Raw genomic sequence first — 20,179 nt, forward strand, 5'->3', positions numbered from 1 at the left:
TACATGTATATGGGATAATGGTTTTTTTTTTATTGGCTCTAGTATACATGTTATATGGGATAATAGGTTGTTTTTTTATTGGCTCTAGTATACATGTTATATGGGATAATGGGTTGTTTTTTATTGGCTCTAGTATACATGTTATATGGGATAATGGGTTGTTTTTATTGGCTCTAGTATACATGTTATATGGGATAATGGGTTGTTTTTTATTGCCTCTAGTATACATGTTATGTGGGATAATGGGTTGTTTTTTATTGGCTCTAGTATACATGTTATATGGGATAATGGGTTGTTTTTTATTGGCTCTAGTATACATGTTACATGGGATAATGGGTTGTTTTTTATTGGCTCTAGTATACATGTTATATGGGATAATGGGTTGTTTTTTATTGGCTCTAGTATACATGTTATATGGGATAATGGGTTGTTTTTTATTGCCTCTAGTATACATGTTATATGGGATAATGGTTGTTTTTTATTGGCTCTAGTATACATGTTATATGGGATAATGGGTTGTTTTTTATTGGCTCTAGTATACATGTTATATGGGATAATGGGTTGTTTTTTATTGCCTCTAGTATACATGTTATATGGGATAATGGTTGTTTTTTATTGGCTCCAGTATACATGTTATATGGGATAATGGGTTGTTTTTTATTGGCTCTAGTATACATGTTATATGGGATAATGGGTTGTTTTTTATTGGCTCTTCTAGTATACATGTTATATGGAAAAATAGGTTGTTTTTTATTGGCTCTAGTATACATGTTATATGGAATAATAGGTTGTTTTTTATTGGCTCTAGTATACATGTTATATGGGATAATTTGTTTTTTTTTATTGGCTCTTCTAGTATACATGTTATATAGGATAATGGGTTGTTTTTTATTGGCTCTAGTATACATGTTATATGGAATAATAGGTTGTTTTTTATTGGCTCTAGTATACATGTTATATGGGATAATGGGTTGTTTTTTATTGGCTCTAGTATACATGTTATATGGGATAATGGGTTGTTTTTTATTGGCTCTAGTATACATGTTATATGGAATAATAGGTTGTTTTTTATTGGCTCTAGTATACATGTTATATGGGATAATGGGTTGTTTTTTATTGGCTCTAGTATACATGTTATATGGGATAATGGGTTGTTTTTTATTGGCTCTAGTATACATGTTATATGGGATAATGGGTTGTTTTTTATTGCCTCTAGTATACATGTTATATGGGATAATGGTTGTTTTTTATTGGCTCTAGTATACATGTTATATGGGATAATGGGTTGTTTTTTATTGGCTCTAGTATACATGTTATATGGGATAATGGGTTGTTTTTTATTGGCTCTTCTAGTATACATGTTATATGGAAAAATAGGTTGTTTTTTATTGGCTCTAGTATACATGTTATATGGAATAATAGGTTGTTTTTTATTGGCTCTAGTATACATGTTATATGGGATAATTTGTTTTTTTTTATTGGCTCTTCTAGTATACATGTTATATAGGATAATGGGTTGTTTTTTATTGGCTCTAGTATACATGTTATATGGAATAATAGGTTGTTTTTTATTGGCTCTAGTATACATGTTATATGGGATAATGGGTTGTTTTTTATTGGCTCTAGTATACATGTTATATGGGATAATGGGTTGTTTTTTATTGGCTCTAGTATACATGTTATATGGGATAATGGGTTGTTTTTTATTGGCTCTAGTATACATGTTATATGGGATAATGGGTTGTTTTTTATTGGCTCTTCTAGTATACATGTTATATGGAAAAATAGGTTGTTTTTTATTGGCTCTAGTATACATGTTATATGGAATAATAGGTTGTTTTTTATTGGCTCTAGTATACATGTTATATGGGATAATTTGTTTTTTTTTATTGGCTCTTCTAGTATACATGTTATATAGGATAATGGGTTGTTTTTTATTGGCTCTAGTATACATGTTATATGGAATAATAGGTTGTTTTTTATTGGCTCTAGTATACATGTTATATGGGATAATGGGTTGTTTTTTATTGGCTCTAGTATACATGTTATATGGGATAATGGGTTGTTTTTTATTGGCTCTAGTATACATGTTATATGGGATAATGGGTTGTTTTTTATTGGCTCTAGTATACATGTTATATGGGATAATGGGTTGTTTTTTATTGGCTCTTCTAGTATACATGTTATATGGAAAAATAGGTTGTTTTTTATTGGCTCTAGTATACATGTTATATGGAATAATAGGTTGTTTTTTATTGGCTCTAGTATACATGTTATATGGGATAATGGGTTGTTTTTTATTGGCTCTAGTATACATGTTATATGGGATAATGGGTTGTTTTTTATTGGCTCTAGTATACATGTTATATGGAATAATAGGTTGTTTTTTATTGGCTCTAGTATACATGTTATATGGGATAATTTGTTTTTTTTTATTGGCTCTTCTAGTATACATGTTATATGGGATAATGGGTTGTTTTTTATTGCCTCTAGTATACATGTTACATGGGATAATGGGTTGTTTTTTATTGCCTCTAGTATACATGTTACATGGGATAATGGGTTGTTTTTTATTGGCTCTAGTATACATGTTATATGGGATAATGGGTTGTTTTTTATTGCCTCTAGTATACATGTTACATGGGATAATGGGTTGTTTTTTATTGCCTCTAGTATACATGTTATATGGGATAATGGGTTGTTTTTTTATTGGCTCTAGTATACATGTTATATGGGATAATGGGTTGTTTTTTATTGCCTCTAGTATACATGTTATATGGGATAATGGGTTGTTTTTTATTGCCTCTAGTATACATGTTATATGGGATAATTTGTTTTTTTTATTGGCTCTTCTAGTATACATGTTATATGGGATAATGGGTTGTTTTTATTGGCTCTAGTATACATGTTACATGGGATAATGGGTTGTTTTTTATTGGCTCTAGTATACATGTTATATGGGATAATGGGGTGTTTTTTATTGGCTCTAGTATACATGTTATATGGGATAATGGGTTGTTTTTTATTGCCTCTAGTATACATGTTATATGGGATAATGGGTTGTTTTTATTGGCTCTAGTATACATGTTATATGGGATAATGGGTTGTTTTTTATTGGCTCTAGTATACATGTTATATGGGATAATGGGTTGTTTTTTATTGGCTCTAGTATACAAGTTATATGGGATAATTTTTTTTTTTTTATTGGCTCTTCTAGTATACATGTTATATGGGATAATGGGTTGTTTTTACCCTAATTCTAAAATAAAGTATTACTATTATTATTATTTTATTATCTTTCAACCCTTAAAACATAGAAAAGGCACATAGAATACTAATACTTGTATGTATATTCCACAACAATCACAAAATATGTCTTGGAATTCATGCACTCTGACAAAATGTAAATTCAACAATGCCATAATTTTAAATCAACTATTGCAGTGAATTGGTTTATTGTTCTCTTACCTTAATGTCATCTCTAACTCGTAGACATATTTCCCATAATTCTGGTAAGTATTCCACAGTTGAATCAAGATCTCTACCTCTCAACAAGTCACTGAGAGCCAAACAACTAAAAAGATATTGAAATGAAATTATCATTCATGCTATAAATTAACTTATATACAAATGCATTATATAGTTTTCATGTCTAATTCATTTAGTTATTACATGTTAGAAATTACCTTGATTCCCGAACCCTCCAGAGATGACTTGTAAGATTACTCATCAAGTCTTGTAAGATTTCCTTCAAGTATGTATCTACCTGTCAACAATTAATTAGTAAATAGCAATTTTACGACAATTAATGTCCAGTTGATGATGGCAATCGCATCTGTAGATGATGAGGTGTTCAGTATTGTTGTTTATATCTGCTATACCGGGTATTACCCAAATTACTATTTCCTCTGAACAATAATCACATGGTGTGACACTAATGCACTTACTGTTTTTTTGTTATCAGACACTAATGCATTCCATATACTGGACATAGATTGTCGTATCTGTGGATTAGGATCATACTGGTAACGATATAACTTGGGAACAATCTTGGGTAAATATGGTGCTAACTGTTCACCAGCTTGAGCCATAATACTACTGAAACCAAATGCTGCACCCTGCCAACAAACAAAGAATCATACATAGATTTTGAGAACTGCAAACATTGAGTATTTAGTCAGTAACAAAACTACCGGTACATCAAAACAAGGCTAAAAATGTGCAAAAAATGTGCCATGATCAAACTTGGCTGAGATCTCACAGTGGTTAATAATAAAGTTTGAAAAAAATTGGATATAAAATGTTACAATAAAAGGAAAGTTTATGTTGGAGTCAACAACAGCTATTTCCCCCCTCGTATACATTTTTTCTTCAACTATGATGGTGTTAACACAGTGGTTAATAATAAAGTTTGAAAAAAATTGGATATAAAATGTTACAATAAAAGGAAAGTTTATGTTGGAGTCAACAACAGCTATTTCCCCCCTCGTATACATTTTTTCTTCAACTATGATGATACAGATAGGTTTGAAAGACAATATAGCTGTGACACATAAAACATGTTCTTACCTTCTTAGAGTTCCACATTGCATTATGGTTAGCAAGATGCATAAATCTGTATACCAAATCAGGTTGATTCAAATCACTTGCCAGTGAACATAACTCTTTGTATGTAGACAGACTACCACTATATACATGAAAGAAAAACATGGGTTATAATTGAGTATTCTGTGCTAAGGTGTGCAACATGCGAAACACAAGACATACATGTAAGTCCCTGTTTATATATGCATTTGATTTTTGTGGAATAAAAAGAAAGGAGACAAAAAAAATTGCCATACATATAAAAAGCCATTATGTCTTGTCTTGGTACTAAATTTAAACAAAAATAAACTTGCCCATAGAGAATCTTGATTAAATAACAAATGAATGGCTGGATACAAATTAACAATACACAATCTTTTCTTTCTTTGCAAGGCAAAAGTGAGTACAAAAGTCCTGAAACAATGCTATGATACTGTATATATTGACATTTTGTGCAAAAAATACTGGCTAAAATTTAGGTATGAACAATTCTGACCAAATAGGGCAAGAATAGTGAGTCATTCTAATTATGTAACACATATAAAACAAGTAGCCTATCGGCTGAGATAGCTCCGCTGTTAGCAATGCACATTTCAATTAAAGAACTGAAGACATCATTAGAAAATGAACAATATGTATAGTATCAAAGCAATCAGACTTACAGTTTTTAACAAGAAATCGAAAATATCACTTTCTATCAAAAATGACCAAAATATTCACCAAAATTAGAGAATTGAAGATATCATCACGAAATGAACAAATCTAAGAAAGGTCTACATGTAGTATCTATATATGTAATATCAAAGCAATTGAACTTTTGGTTTTTAACAAGAAGTCGAAAATATCACTTTTTACCAAAAATTACAAAAATATTCACCAAAATTAGGGAATTGAAGATACCATCACAAAATGAACAAATCTGAGAGAAGTCCACATGTAGTACCTATATATGTAATATCAAAGCAATCAGACTATTGGTTTTTTACAAGAAGTCGAAAATATCACTTTTTACCAAAAATGACAAAAATATTCACCAAAATTATAGAATCGAAGATATCATCACGAAATGAACAAATCTGAGAAAAGTCTACATGTAGTATCTAAATATGTAATATCAAAGCAATTGAACTATTGGTTTTTAACAAGAAGTCGAAAATATCACTTTTTACCAAAAATTACAAAAATATTCACAAAAATTAGAGAATTGAAGACATCATCACAAAATGAACAAATCTGAGAGAGGTCCACATGTAGTACCTATATATGTAATATCAAAGCAATAGCACTTGTGGTTTTTAACAAGAAGTCGAAAATATCACTTTTTACCAAAAATGATAAAAATATTCACCAAAATTAGAGAAATAAAGATATCATTACAAAATGAACAAATCTGAGAGAGGTCCAAATGTAGTACCTTATATATGTAATATCAAAGCAATTGCACTTGCGGTTTTTAACAAGAAGTCGAAAATATCACTTTTTACCAAAAATATTCACCAAAATTAGAGAATTGAAGATATCAACATGAAATGAACAAACCTAAGAGAGGTCTACCCAAGGTACATATACACCAAGTATCAAAGCATTCAGGCTTGTAGTTTTCAAGAAGAAGTCGAAAAAGTAAAACATTGACACGGACGACGACGACGGACAATCACTCATATGATAAACTCCGCTCGACAAAGTCAACAGCGGAGCTAAAAATGAATTACTGTAAAATACTTTATTTTCACTTTTTTTTTATAATAAGCCTTTTCAGCGAAAGTTATTCCAGCTAAAATAAAGTATTTTACAGTGATATTTTTTTTTTAAATAATACAACATGTACTGTAATATTCGCAAAATTCCCAATAGAATAAAATACCATGAATTGTATAAAAATTTCTAAAATACATGTATCAAAGACAAATTTGACAAGAAAAATATTAGCCAATTTGTTCCTCAATTAAAACGATACAGTCATCACATAGCATCGTGTTCAATATGTAAAATAAATTGTTCACATGAGATTCAAAACACACTGCATGGTGACTGTAGTACATTCTACTACAGATTAACATTAACTAATGTAACAAGTACATCAGGATATTTGCTTTATGAGAAAAATAGTTATTCTGTAAATTTGAAAGAAATGCACCTAATGGAGATACAGAAAACCATTCAATATTATGATGTGCATCTCAGACTAATTTAATGGGAAATGCTTCACATGAATATTGGTTTCATACAGAATAGTCCATCTTAGATAGTCAAACAAAGAATCTAGCATGCAATTCAGAGACAACCTGAAATTCTGAAAATTCATCCATGGAACTACTCGGTGATGTTCAGCTATTGGTAATAACTTCTGATGTTCATTTGGCATGACTTCATTGAGCTTCATTCTTCAAGACTATTATAAATGTTTAATGTTTTATTTATAGTGTTTAACACAAATTTATGATAAACTTGCTTACCCAGCGGGTGACTCTCCTAATGCACCATCATGGAAGACTCTAGTATCACCAGTAACTGACTGTGCTGATCTAGGCATGTAAAGAGAAACAGAACATTGACATGAGTAACTCGTATGTACCAAAATCAAGGTTTATATCACCTTTTCTCAAATACTATTGGAGTTGAGAAACTGTAATCATGTCATTATAACATGTCAATTTTGTAAGAGAAAATGATGGTCTACAATGATAAATAACAAGCCATGCATGGCACAGTCCCTGTTAGTTATCAAATTTAAGATATATAGTTTTGGTTATAGTAATATAGCTGGAATATAACAATGTCAGGAATATGATTTTTTAACATTAAAATGATTGACATTTGTATCTGATCGTCAAACAAGTACTTGTCCATATTGAGAGATATTGCTCTAGAACAGCATTCAAAATCAGCCATTTTGAATACATGTATATATATATATAACATGATGTATAACAAATATATAAAATTTGAATATAATTAGTCAAAGCATTTAAGAGATATGGCTCTCACCAGACAGCTATTTTGAATCCAATCTGAAAAATGAAATGACGTGCATCAGGAACCTGTAATGTCTAATGTATGTTATACGTTTGAACAAAATTCATCCATAAATGCAAGAAATGCTTGATATTTGAGGATTTTTTAGTACAAAAATAGCCATCATTTGGCCACTTTGAAAAGGATCGTCAAACCAACATATTCGTATATCTATGACATGATGTATAATGAATATTAAAAATTTGAACATAGTCAGTCAAAACAAGTCAGACATATGGGTCTGGAAACCCATTCATTAAAACAAAATGGCCGCCAGACAGCCATTTTGAATCTTATCTGAAAACAAAATGATGCGCATCAAGGTCCTATAATGTCTAATGTATGTAACTAAATCCATCCATAAATGCCAGAAATGCTTGATATTTGATGATTTTTTTAGCACAAAAATGACCACCATTCAGCCATTTTGAATAGGATCGTCAAACCAATATATCTGTCTATCTATGACATGATGTATAATGAATATTAAAAATTTGAACATAGTCAGTCAAAACAAGTCAGACATATGGGTCTGGAAACCCATTCATTAAAACAAAATGGCTGCCAGACAGCCATTTTGAATCTGATCTGAAAAATAAATGATGTGCATCAGAAACCTCCAATGTTTAATATATGTACCAAGTTTGAACAAAATCCATCTATAAATGCCAGAAATGCTTGATATTTGATGATTTTTTTTAGCACAAAAATGGCCACTATTCGACCATTTTGAATAGGATCATCAAACCAATATATCTGTCTATCTATGACATGATATACAATGAATATTTAAAATTTGAACATAATCAGTGAAAGCAAGTCAGACATATGGCACAAGAACCACATTCATTAAAACAAAATGGCCACCAGTCGGCCATTTTGAATCTAATCTGCAAAACAAAATTATTTGCATCAAGGTCCCATAAGGGACGACGTCAAAAGATCAATGTCGGATAAAAAACTGATTTCCTTTAGTTTGGGGGTGGGGGGGGGAGGGGTCTGACCTCAAAAAGTTTCCATCCTACAAAAAAGATTTTATTTTTTAATGAAGTCAAAAAAATCTTGGAGTATTTGTAGTTCGTTTTTTTTCTATCCAATCATGGACAGAAATAACCAAAAAGGGAAAAAAACAGAAAAATGGTTTGGTTCGAGTGTAAATTTGTGCGTCAAATGAGGTGCATTTGTAAAATCTTTTACACCCACCCGACAACCAACTGCTATGCAATACTACTGTCTGATTATCAATTTGTATTTAATGGTGAATGTAGTCTGACGCCATGACCAATATTTATCAATTAAGTTTCAGTGGGGGGTGGGGGGTAGGGGGGTTTGGAAAAAAACTAAAGGAATTAAGTTTTTTATCCGACATCGATCTTTTGACGTCGTCCCTAATGTCTAATGTATATACCAATTTTGAACAAAATCGATCTGTAAACAGCCAAAAAATGCTTGATTTTGATTGATTTTTAGCACAAAAATAGTCGCCATTGGTCATCTTGAATCAGATCGTGAAACAAATTGACGTGCTTATGTATATTATCATGTATGATGTATGTGTGAAGTTTGATTGTGATTGGTTCAGGCATTTGTAAGATACAGGTCTGGACGCACGCACAGACGCACGCACACGCGCACACACACACGGAGGTCAAAACATAAGTCCCCGTTTTCGGACTGTGTCCGAACGGGAACTAATAAATTCACACAATCTGTTGCTATGGCTATTCCTGCCCCTTTAGGTATATATTCATTTTCCAAAAATTGATTATATTGTCAATTACAGAAATAACCTTTAGCTTTATATAAAAATATAATTTGATTGATATCTGCTACAGAAGCATGTAAGTACGACGTCTAAATCAGTAGTCACTGATAATCATGTACTACTGACTGTAGTGTCTACTAACACTACTATTTGTGATCATCAACCGATCCCAAACCATATACTCACTTTCTACCAACACAGACACTAATTCCTTTCTACTATCACTACTACTGTAATCATAAACCAATCTCAAACCATATACTCACTTTCTACCAGTAGTCAGTGTCTCTACCAACATAGATACTAATTCCGTTCTACTATCACTACTACTGTAATCATAAACCAATCTCAAACCATATACTCACTTTCTACAAGTAGTCAGTGTCTCTACCAACATAGACACTAATTCCGTTCTACTATCACTACTACTGTGATCATAAACCAATCTCAAACTACATACTCACTTTCTACCAGTAGTCAGTGTCTCTACCAACATATACACTAATTCCGTTCTACTATCACTACTACTGTGATCATAAACCAAGCTCAAACTATATACTCACTTTCTACCAGTAGTCAGTGTCTCTACCAACATAGACACTAATTCCTTTCTACTATCACTACTACTGTAATCATAAACCAATCTCAAACCATATACTCACTTTCTACCAGTAGTCAGTGTCTCTACCAACATAGACACTAATTCCTTTCTACTATCACTACTACTGTAATCATAAACCAATCTCAAACCATATACTCACTTTCTACCAGTAGTCAGTGTCTCTACCAACATAGACACTAATTCCGTTCTACTATCACTACTACTGTAATCATAAACCAATCTCAAACCATATACTCACTTTCTACCAGTAGTCAGTGTCTCTACCAACATAGACACTAATTCCTTTCTACTATCACTTCTACTTGTGATCATCAACCAATCCCAAACCATATACTCACTTTCTACCAACACAGACACTAATTCCTTTCTACTATCACTACTACTACTGTAATCATAAACCAATCTCAAACCATATACTCACTTTCTACCAGTAGTCAGTGTCTCTACCAACATAGACACTAATTCCGTTCTACTATCATTACTACTGTAATCATAAACCAATCTCAAACAATATACTCACTTTCTACCAGTAGTCAGTGCCTCTACCAACATAGACACTAATTCCATTCTACTATCACTACTACTGTAATCATAAACCAATCCCAAACCATATACTCACTTTCTACCAACACAGACACTAATTCCTTTCTACTATCACTACTACTGTAATCATAAACCAATCTCAAACCATATACTCACTTTCTACCAGTAGTCAGTGTCTCTACCAACATAGACACTAATTCCGTTCTACTATCACTACTACTGTAATCATAAACCAATCTCAAACCATATACTCACTTTCTACCAGTAGTCAGTGCCTCTACCAACATAGACACTAATTCCATTCTACTATCACTACTACTGTAATCATAAACCAATCCCAAACCATATACTCACTTTCTACCAACACAGACACTAATTCCTTTCTACTATCACTACTACTGTGATCATAAACCAATCTCAAACCATATACTCACTTTCTAAGAGTAGTCAGTGTCTCTACCAACATAGACACTAATTCCGTTCTAGTATCACTACTACTTGTGATCATCAACCAATCCCAAACCATATACTCACTTTCTACCAGCAGTCAGTGTCTCTACCAACATAGACACTAATTCCGTTCTACTATCACTACTACTGTAATCATAAACCAATCTCAAACCATATACACACTTTCTACCAGTAGTCAGTGTCTCTACCAACATAGACACTAATTCCTTTCTACTATCACTACAACTGTGATCATAAACCAATCTCAAACCATATACTCACTTTCTACCAGTAGTCAGTGTCTCTACCAACATAGACACTAATTCCATTCTACTATCACTACTACTGTAATCATAAACCAATCTCAAACCATATACTCACTTTCTGCCAGTAGTCAGTGTCTCTACCAACATAGACACTAATTCCTTTCTACTATCACTACAACTGTGATCATAAACCAATCTCAAACCATATACTCACTTTCTACCAGTAGTCACTGTCTCTACCAACATAGACACTAATTCCATTCTACTATCACTACTACTGTAATCATAAACCAATCTCAAACCATATACTCACTTTCTGCCAGTAGTCAGTGTCTCTACCAACATAGACACTAATTCCTTTCTACTATCACTACAACTGTGATCATAAACCAATCTCAAACCATATACTCACTTTCTACCAGTAGTCAGTGTCTCTACCAACATAGACACTAATTCCGTTCTACTATCACTACTACTGTGATCATAAACCAATCTCAAACCATATACTCACTTTCTACCAGTAGTCAGTGTCTCTATCAACACAGACACTAATTCCGTTTTACTATCACTACTACTGTGATCATAAACCAATCTCAAACCATATACTCACTTTCTACCAGTAGTCAGTGTCTCTACCAACATAGACACTAATTCCGTTCTACTATCACTACTACTGTGATCATAAACCAATCCCAAACCATATACTCACTTTCTACCAGTAGTCAGTGTCTCTACCAACATAGACACTAATTCCTTTCTACTATCACTACTACTGTGATCATAAACCAATCTCAAACCATATACTCACTTTCTACCAGTAGTCAGTGTCTCTACCAACATAGACACTAATTCCTTTCTACTATCACTACAACTGTGATCATAAACCAATCCCAAGCCTTTGGATGCAGCATCTTGGGTGAATTCTTAGGAAAAAGAACAATGATAATACGGTAATCTACTACTTGTAAACATACATGTATGTTAATTTGATCATTATGATTAGACCTATTGCATGTATTCAGTATATCAGTTAGAAATATAACAATACGGTTTGGACTGATACAAAACTTTTGTGGTAATCACTTGTGTCTTCTGATGTCAAAGACAGAATATTGTGGGATATAGAATTAGAATGGAATCAGCTCAGAACACTTAAAATTTTTCATCATTCTTCTTGTGCAACTTACCATCATTTTCAGTCAACATGTTCATAAATGCCATCTGTATTTCCTTCAGTTTGTTTTGAATTGCAGGATGGGCACCTGATCTCTTTACTAGTGATAGTAGCCATATACAGCTAGCCTAATAACAAAAACAGCAGCATAATGCTGAGGCATGTAAGAGTAGTGTGGGAAGTATTTTCAAAATAAGTAGTGAAAGCAAGTGTGGGCCACAATTAAAAAAGGGCAGCTGGTGTCATCAAGTCAAAGTAAAGTGCAACATTTTGACTCACCAGCACTTGTTATAGAAATGTACATTATTTAATTACTTACACACATCTCCAACATGTGGTACTTCATTAGTTACACACCTGTCTAACATGTGGTACTTATTAGTTACACACCTGTCTAACATGTGGTACTTTATTAGTTACACACCTGTCTAACATGTGGTACTTCATTAGTTACACACCTGTCTAATATGTGGTACTTTATTAGTTACACACCTGTCTAATATGTGGTACTTTATTAGTTACACACCTGTCTAACATGTGGTACTTTATTAGTTACACACCTGTCTAACATGTGGTACTTTATTAGTTACACACCTGTCTAACATGTGGTACTTTATTAGTTACACACCTGTCTAACATGTGGTACTTTATTAGTTACACACCTGTCTAACATGTGGTACTTTATTAGTTACACACCTGTCTAACATGTGGTACTTCATTAGTTACACACCTGTCTAATATGTGGTACTTTATTAGTTACACACCTGTCTAACATGGGGTACTTCATTAGTTACATATCTTCTCAACACAATGTCTAATACCCATTCCATTTCATCTGCTTTTCCAATGTCTTTCACAGAAAACTCAGCCTCTTCTACTGTCCACATGTCTCTAGCAGCAGATGAACTGCTACCTAATGCAGCAAAGTTAAGTGCTTCACCAACTGAGAACTGCAGATTGACTTGTCTTTCCTATTGAGAAGCAAGTTAGTTGCATTTATGAAAATGAAAAGAAAAGCTGTAAATTACCTTAATTTTACTTGAAATAGTTTTCGTTATTTTCACTGAAGGAATGAATCAGTAATAAAAATGAGTGAAAATACTTTAAAATTGTCACAATATTTTTCATTCAACTTGTCACAAATACAGTATTTGACAGTAGATTTAATAAATTACAATAAATTTCAATAGGGCAGAGAAAATGGATAACACAACTAGTGTCCAATAGTGCATGTAATGTTAGTAACAAGCTTGATTCAGTGAATGACGTAGAACATAACAGATGTATGCACATCTAATTACACAACAAAAAATTGTAATCTGGGGTGACAGAATTTTTCAGCTGAACATAGAACTTGTTGTTTAGGCTTGAATCACTTAGACTATCTTGTACTAATAAGCTATGTATTAATTGGTTTGATTTCCATCTTAAAATAGGTACACATTTTTTGGAGAGTTGGGCAGAAACCGAAAAAAGAGAATTTTTTTTTTCCAGAGCTAATGGTGTACTTACTTTAGTAGAGTCAAGTAAACCATGAATTAGTTTTCTTGTATGAGGGAATTCTGGATCACCAACTGGTAAATATCCGAGAGCAGTGCAAGCCTTCTCTTTCACCTGTGTAACAAATAAATTAAGTTAGCTGTTACTAATACTAAGGCCTGCGTAATGTAATATCTATATACCAAGTTTCATTGAAATGTGATTAGAACAAAATAACTATGAATTATTATTAGAGAATTAATATGAACAAATTTCAACCCAAAATTAATCGGGCCTGTCTATGTACCAAATTTTATTCAAATGTGATGATCAGTAATTGAGATATCAGTGTTAATTATTTTAATTAGGTGATTAATAAGCATAAATATTTACCAAAAACTAATTGGGTCACTGCTTAGTCCTAGGTTCATTGAAATATGATGATTACTACTTGAAATATCAAAAGCTGATAATTAATTAATTATGCAAATTAGGTAATTAATATGTACTGATATTACACTAAAAACTATCAGGTCTGTGCAGTGACCTATGACATCTATGTACCAAGTTTCATTGAAATGTGATGATTACTACTTCAAATATCAAAAGCTGAAAATTAATTAATTATGCAAATTAGGTAATTAATATGTACTGATATTACACTAAAAACTATCAGGTCTGTGCAGTGTCCTATGACATCTATGTACCAAATTTTATTGAAATGTAAGATTACTACTTGAAAATTAATTAGTTAAGCAAATTAGGTAATTAATATGTACTGATATTACCCTAAAACTATCAGGTTTGTGCAGTGACATATGACATCTATGTACCAAGTTTTATTGAAATGTGATGATTACTACTTGAAAATTAATTAGTTATGCAAATTAGGTAATTAATATGTACTGATATTACCCTAAAACTATCAGGTCTGTGCAGCGTTCTATATCTATGTACCAAGTTTTATTGAAATGTGATGATTAGTACTTGAGATATCAGTGGAAAAGCCAAAAATTGATTAATCATTATGCAAATTAGGTAATTAATATTGCACAGATTTTTACCCAAAACTAATCAAATCTGCGCATAAGCTCAGAGCATCCATGTACCAAGTTTCATCAAAATTCAATGAGTTGTTATTTAGATATCAGTGGAACAGTCATGGAACAGCTAAAAATTAGCTAATTATTATGCAAATTAGGTAATTAATACGCATTGATTTTCACCAAAACCTGATCAAATCTGTGCATCGGCCCAGAGCATCTATGCATCAAGTTTCATAAAAAATCAATGTATGGTTCTTGAGATATCAGTGGAATACACACACAGACAGACAACCTAACTGCAAAGACTCCCTTTTTGTGCTTCGCACACGGGAGTCAATAAAACTGTTGATATAAATGTATCATTTCTTCTAGAAAACTTAATTACATCCATTGTCATCAATGTACCTGATGTGGTTCTTTAGAAGACTGAATTTTCTGAGATAGTGTATCTACCACTGATAACATACTAAGTTCCTTCACAGGGGATTCTTTCTTCTTGGCTCTTTTCTTCTGATTTCCTTCAGAGACATCATCATTTTCTTCTTCTCCTGGTGGTAATGACAACCTTCCATTTCTACCAATTTCGCCAATAGCCAAGCAGGCACCACCATTCAGCATAGCTTGTGAACTCTCAAACATTCCAGCTATACAACGAAACATAACATATGTCAACAAGTCATTGAAAATGACACAGTCCCCGTTAAATTTTTGAAAGTTCTCTTTGTGCTTGTCATATTAAAGCGGAAACCCGATTTCCAAGTGGCATATACAACAGATTGTTTATTTACATCAAAACACGTGTTCCGTGTACTAGTAATATGACCAAAAATAAAAACAGCCGTTATTCAGCCATCTTTGATCTGATTATGAAACACACTGATATGTATGATGTATGTGCCAAATACGAATGAAAATGGTACATAAATTGTGGAAATATAGTATTAAGGCCAAAAAGTCAGATGGCTGTCAATCGGCCATCCTTGACTATATTTTGAAACAAATTTTCATGGAAATGCATCCTAACATGTATAAAGTACATGTATGTGCCAAATTTGAATGAAAACTGTCAGAGCACGTCCAAGATACCACATAAAAAAACAAACAAGATGCCTGCCAGTCAACCATCTTTGATCCAAATGCGAAATAAATCGTCATGGACATGTATCCCAACATGTATAATCTATGTACCAAGTTTGAATGACAACTGACAAAGCATGTCCAAAATACAACATTTTCAAATCAAAGAAAGCTTAGAAAGAACTCCCATGTGCTGAGAGTATTGGAGACACATTAAATATAATTCGAAATTACTTAGCTGAAAACTAATTATGCAAATCAGAAAATTAATATGAACAGATTTGAGTGTAAAACTAATGAGGTCTGCGCAATGTAACAGAAAATCTATGTTTCCAAGTTTAATTGAAATGTGATTAGAACCAACAAATTATGAATTATTATGCTTATTAGGGAATTAATATGAACAGATTTTTACCCCAAACTAATTAGGTTTGTACATTGTCCTAGAGCATCTTTGTACTATGTTTCATTGAAATGGAATAATTAGTACTTTAGATATCAGTGTGAAAGCTTAAAATTGGTTAATTATGCAAATTAGGTAATTACTATGTACAGATTTTCGCCCACAATTATCCAGGTCTGTCTATTGTCCTACAGCATCCATGTACATTCATTGATATGTGATGTTTAGTACCTGAGATATCAGTGTGAAAGTTGGTTAATTATGCAAATTAGGTGATTAATATGCACAAATATTTACCGGAAACTAATTGGATCTGCATAATTCTAGATTCATTGAAATGTGATGATTAGTACTTTAGATATCAGTAGAAAAGCTGAAAATTAATTATGCAAATTAGTTAATTAATATGCACAATTATTTGCCCTAAAACTAATCAGGTCTCTGCATAGTCCTAAAGGATCTATGTACCAAGTTTCATTGAAATGCGATGATTAGTACTTGAGATACCCGTGGAATAGCTGAAAATTAACTAATTATGCAAATCAGGTGATTAATATGCACAAATATTTATTGGAAACAATCAATCTCTGCATAGTCCTTGAGTATGTAAGTACCAAGTTTCATTGAAATGTAATGCTCATTACTTATATCAAATGCTGAAAATTAATTAATTATGCAAATTAGGTAATTAATATGTACTGATATTACCATAAAAACTATCAGGTCTGTACAGTGTCATATGACATCTATGTACCAAGTTTCATTGAAATGTGATGATTAGTACTTATATCAAATGCTGAAAATTAATTAATTATGCAAATTAGGTAATTAATATGTACTGATATTACCATAAAAACTATCAGGTCTGTGAAGTGTCATATGACATCTATGTACCAAGTTTCATTGAAATGTGATGATTAGTACTTATATCAAATGCTGAAAATTAATTAATTATGCAAATTAGGTAATTAATATGTACTGATATTACCATAAAAACTATCAGGTCTGTGCAGTGTCATATGACATCTATGTACCAAGTTTCATTGAAATGTGATGATTAGTACTTGAGATATCAGTGGAAAAACCGAAAATTGACTAATCATTATGCAAATTAGGTAATTAGTATCCACGGATTATTACCAAAAACTAATCAAAACCTAGCATTAGTTCAGAGCATGTATGTACAAAGTTTCATCAAAATCCAATGAGTGGTTATTTAGATATCAGTGGAACAATCATGGAACAGCTAAAAATCAGCTAATTATCATGCAAATTAGGTAATTAATATGCACGGATTTTTACCAAAAACTAATCAAATCTGCGCATATGTTCAGAGCATCTATGTACCAAGTTTCATCAAAATCCAATGAGTGGTTCTTTAGATATCAGTGTAACAGTCATAGAACAGCTAAAAATCAGCTAATTATCATGCAAATTAGGTAATTAACGAGCATGGATTTTTACCAAAACCTAATCAAATCTGCGCATTGGCCCAGAGCATCTATGCACCAAGTTTCATCAAAAACCGATGTATGGTTCTTGAGATAGCAGTGGAACAGTCGGACACACATACACACATACACACACACACAAGACACACAGACACACTAACTGCAAAGACTCCCATTATGTGCTTCGCACATGGGAGTCAAAAACAAGATGGCTGCCAGTCGGCCATTTTGAATCAAATCGCTAAACCACTGTATGTGCATATGTCCCACATGAAGTACTAGACACATGTAAAGAATGAATGGAATCGGTCCATGGAATTCTGAAATATGACTCTGGGCGGACGCACAGACGGAGACCTAATTATAAGTCCCTGTTTTCAAACTTCGTTCGAACGGGGACTAATAAATGTAACTTTTCATATGTAGTATTATAGCGCTAGATGTCGGAAGGCAAAATTGGGGTCTGTTAAGATGTTTGTTCTTTCAGTCAGGCAATATGTGGACCAAAACATCGCCCACTATTTGAAACACCGCCCATGGGCGGGGTATCAGACAAATCCAGCACTCTAAATTGCAACAATATATTAAATAAATAAAATCATAAAAAATGTTAATATAAAAGCAATGTCACAGCAGAATGTTATGTTCTTTTTAATTATTATTATAGTAATAAGAAAACAAGTTATTGATTTCAAAATTCTATCTATTGTATTGGTGATTATGTATTCATATGTAAATTAGCATCACACTTGTAACTTACAATGATAAACATACTATAGTGTACAAAACCACTTTACTCAGAATTCAATTTGATTTATTTCTTATAATAAATTAAGAAAGTAAAGAAAGAAAATGAAAGTGCAGTGATAAAATAGGCTTGGAAATAGTTTTAGAACTTTGTCCAATCACTATGTATAAAATGTATACAATACTGATCATTAAGTAAATGTTTATAATTTATCTATATTTAGATAACTTTATATAAAAAACAATTGATCAAATGTAATATACAAGATTAGTTAGCATCAAAATAGTGCACTGAGCTGACAAACTTACTAATAACTCTCACAGCATCTCCAATGGTTTCATTCAACTGTTCAGACACCACACTGTCTTCCAAATCTGTTTCCATATCATCTACAGTGATCCCAGATTTCCTCTGATACAGATATCTACCAATGAGGTAACCCAGGGCTAATAAAGATCCATGTTGCATCTCTAGTGTCTGAGGAAATACAGATTAAAGAGAAAACCAAGGGCTAATTAGGATCCATGCTGCATCTCTAATGTCTGAGGAAATATAGATTAAAGAGAAAACCAAGGGCTAATTAGGATCCATGCTGCATCTCTAATGTCTGAGGAAAAACAGATTAAACAGAAAACCAAGGGCTAATTAGGATCCATGCTGCATCTCTAATGTCTGAGGAAATATAGATTAAAGAGAAAACCAAGGGCTAATTAGGATCCATGCTGCATCTCTAATGTCTGAGGAAAAACAGATTAAACAGAAAACCAAGGGCTAATTAGGATCCATGCTGCATCTCTAATGTCTGAGGAAAAACAGATTAAACAGAAAACCAAGGGCTAATTAGGATCCATGCTGCATCTCTAATGTCTGAGGAAATACAGATTAAAGAGAAAACCAAGGGCTAATTAGGATCCATGCTGCATCTCTAATGTCTGAAGAAATACAGATTAAAGAGAAAACCAAGGGCTAATTAGGACCCATGCTGCATCTCTAATGTCTGAGGAAATATAGATTAAAGAGAAAACCAAGGGCTAATTAGGATCCATGCTGCATCTCTAATGTCTGAGGAAATATGGATTAAAGAGAAAACCAGGGGCTAATTAGGATCCATGCTGCATCTCTAATGTCTGAGGAAATATAGATTAAACAGAAAACCAAGGGCTAATTAGGATCCATGCTGCATCTCTAATGTCTGAGGAAATATGGATTAAAGAGAAAACCAAGGGCTAATTAGGATCCATGCTGCATCTCTAATGTCTGAGGAAATATGGATTAAAGAGAAAACCAAGGGCTAATTAGGATCCATGCTGCATCTCTAATGCCTGAGGAAAAACAGATTAAAGAGAAAACCAAGGGCTAATTAGGATCCATGCTGCATCTCTAATGTCTGAGGAAATATGGATTAAAGTGAAAACCAAGGGCTAATAAAGATCCATGCTGCATCTCTAATGTCTGAGGAAATATGGATTAAACAGAAAACCAAGGACTAATTAGGATCCATGCTGCATCTCTAATGTCTGAGGAAATATAGATTAAAGAGAAAACCAAGGGCTAAT

At 32.6% G+C, this 20,179-nt stretch overlaps 1 protein-coding gene across 1 annotated transcript in view; it reads right to left on the reverse strand.

Moving 5' to 3' along the window:
- The window catches only part of LOC102802068 (proteasome adapter and scaffold protein ECM29-like), an 80,994-nt gene that overhangs the window by 20,417 nt on the left and 40,398 nt on the right, over positions 1 to 20,179 (reverse strand). Inside the window, exons 20-30 of the mRNA XM_085503042.1 lie at positions 18,932 to 19,100; positions 15,350 to 15,588; positions 13,932 to 14,033; positions 13,184 to 13,390; positions 12,433 to 12,547; positions 12,054 to 12,168; positions 7,041 to 7,109; positions 4,570 to 4,687; positions 3,948 to 4,118; positions 3,687 to 3,766; positions 3,469 to 3,574 (exon numbers count right to left, since the gene is read on the reverse strand). Of these exons, the coding sequence (XP_085359168.1) occupies positions 3,469 to 3,574; positions 3,687 to 3,766; positions 3,948 to 4,118; positions 4,570 to 4,687; positions 7,041 to 7,109; positions 12,054 to 12,168; positions 12,433 to 12,547; positions 13,184 to 13,390; positions 13,932 to 14,033; positions 15,350 to 15,588; positions 18,932 to 19,100 (1,491 nt within the window). The remainder of the gene's footprint in view (positions 1 to 3,468; positions 3,575 to 3,686; positions 3,767 to 3,947; positions 4,119 to 4,569; positions 4,688 to 7,040; positions 7,110 to 12,053; positions 12,169 to 12,432; positions 12,548 to 13,183; positions 13,391 to 13,931; positions 14,034 to 15,349; positions 15,589 to 18,931; positions 19,101 to 20,179) is intronic.

Source organism: Saccoglossus kowalevskii, chromosome 9, assembly GCF_978046115.1.
Source record: "Saccoglossus kowalevskii chromosome 9, keSacKowa6.1, whole genome shotgun sequence".
Taxonomy (NCBI): Eukaryota; Metazoa; Hemichordata; class Enteropneusta; family Harrimaniidae; genus Saccoglossus; species Saccoglossus kowalevskii.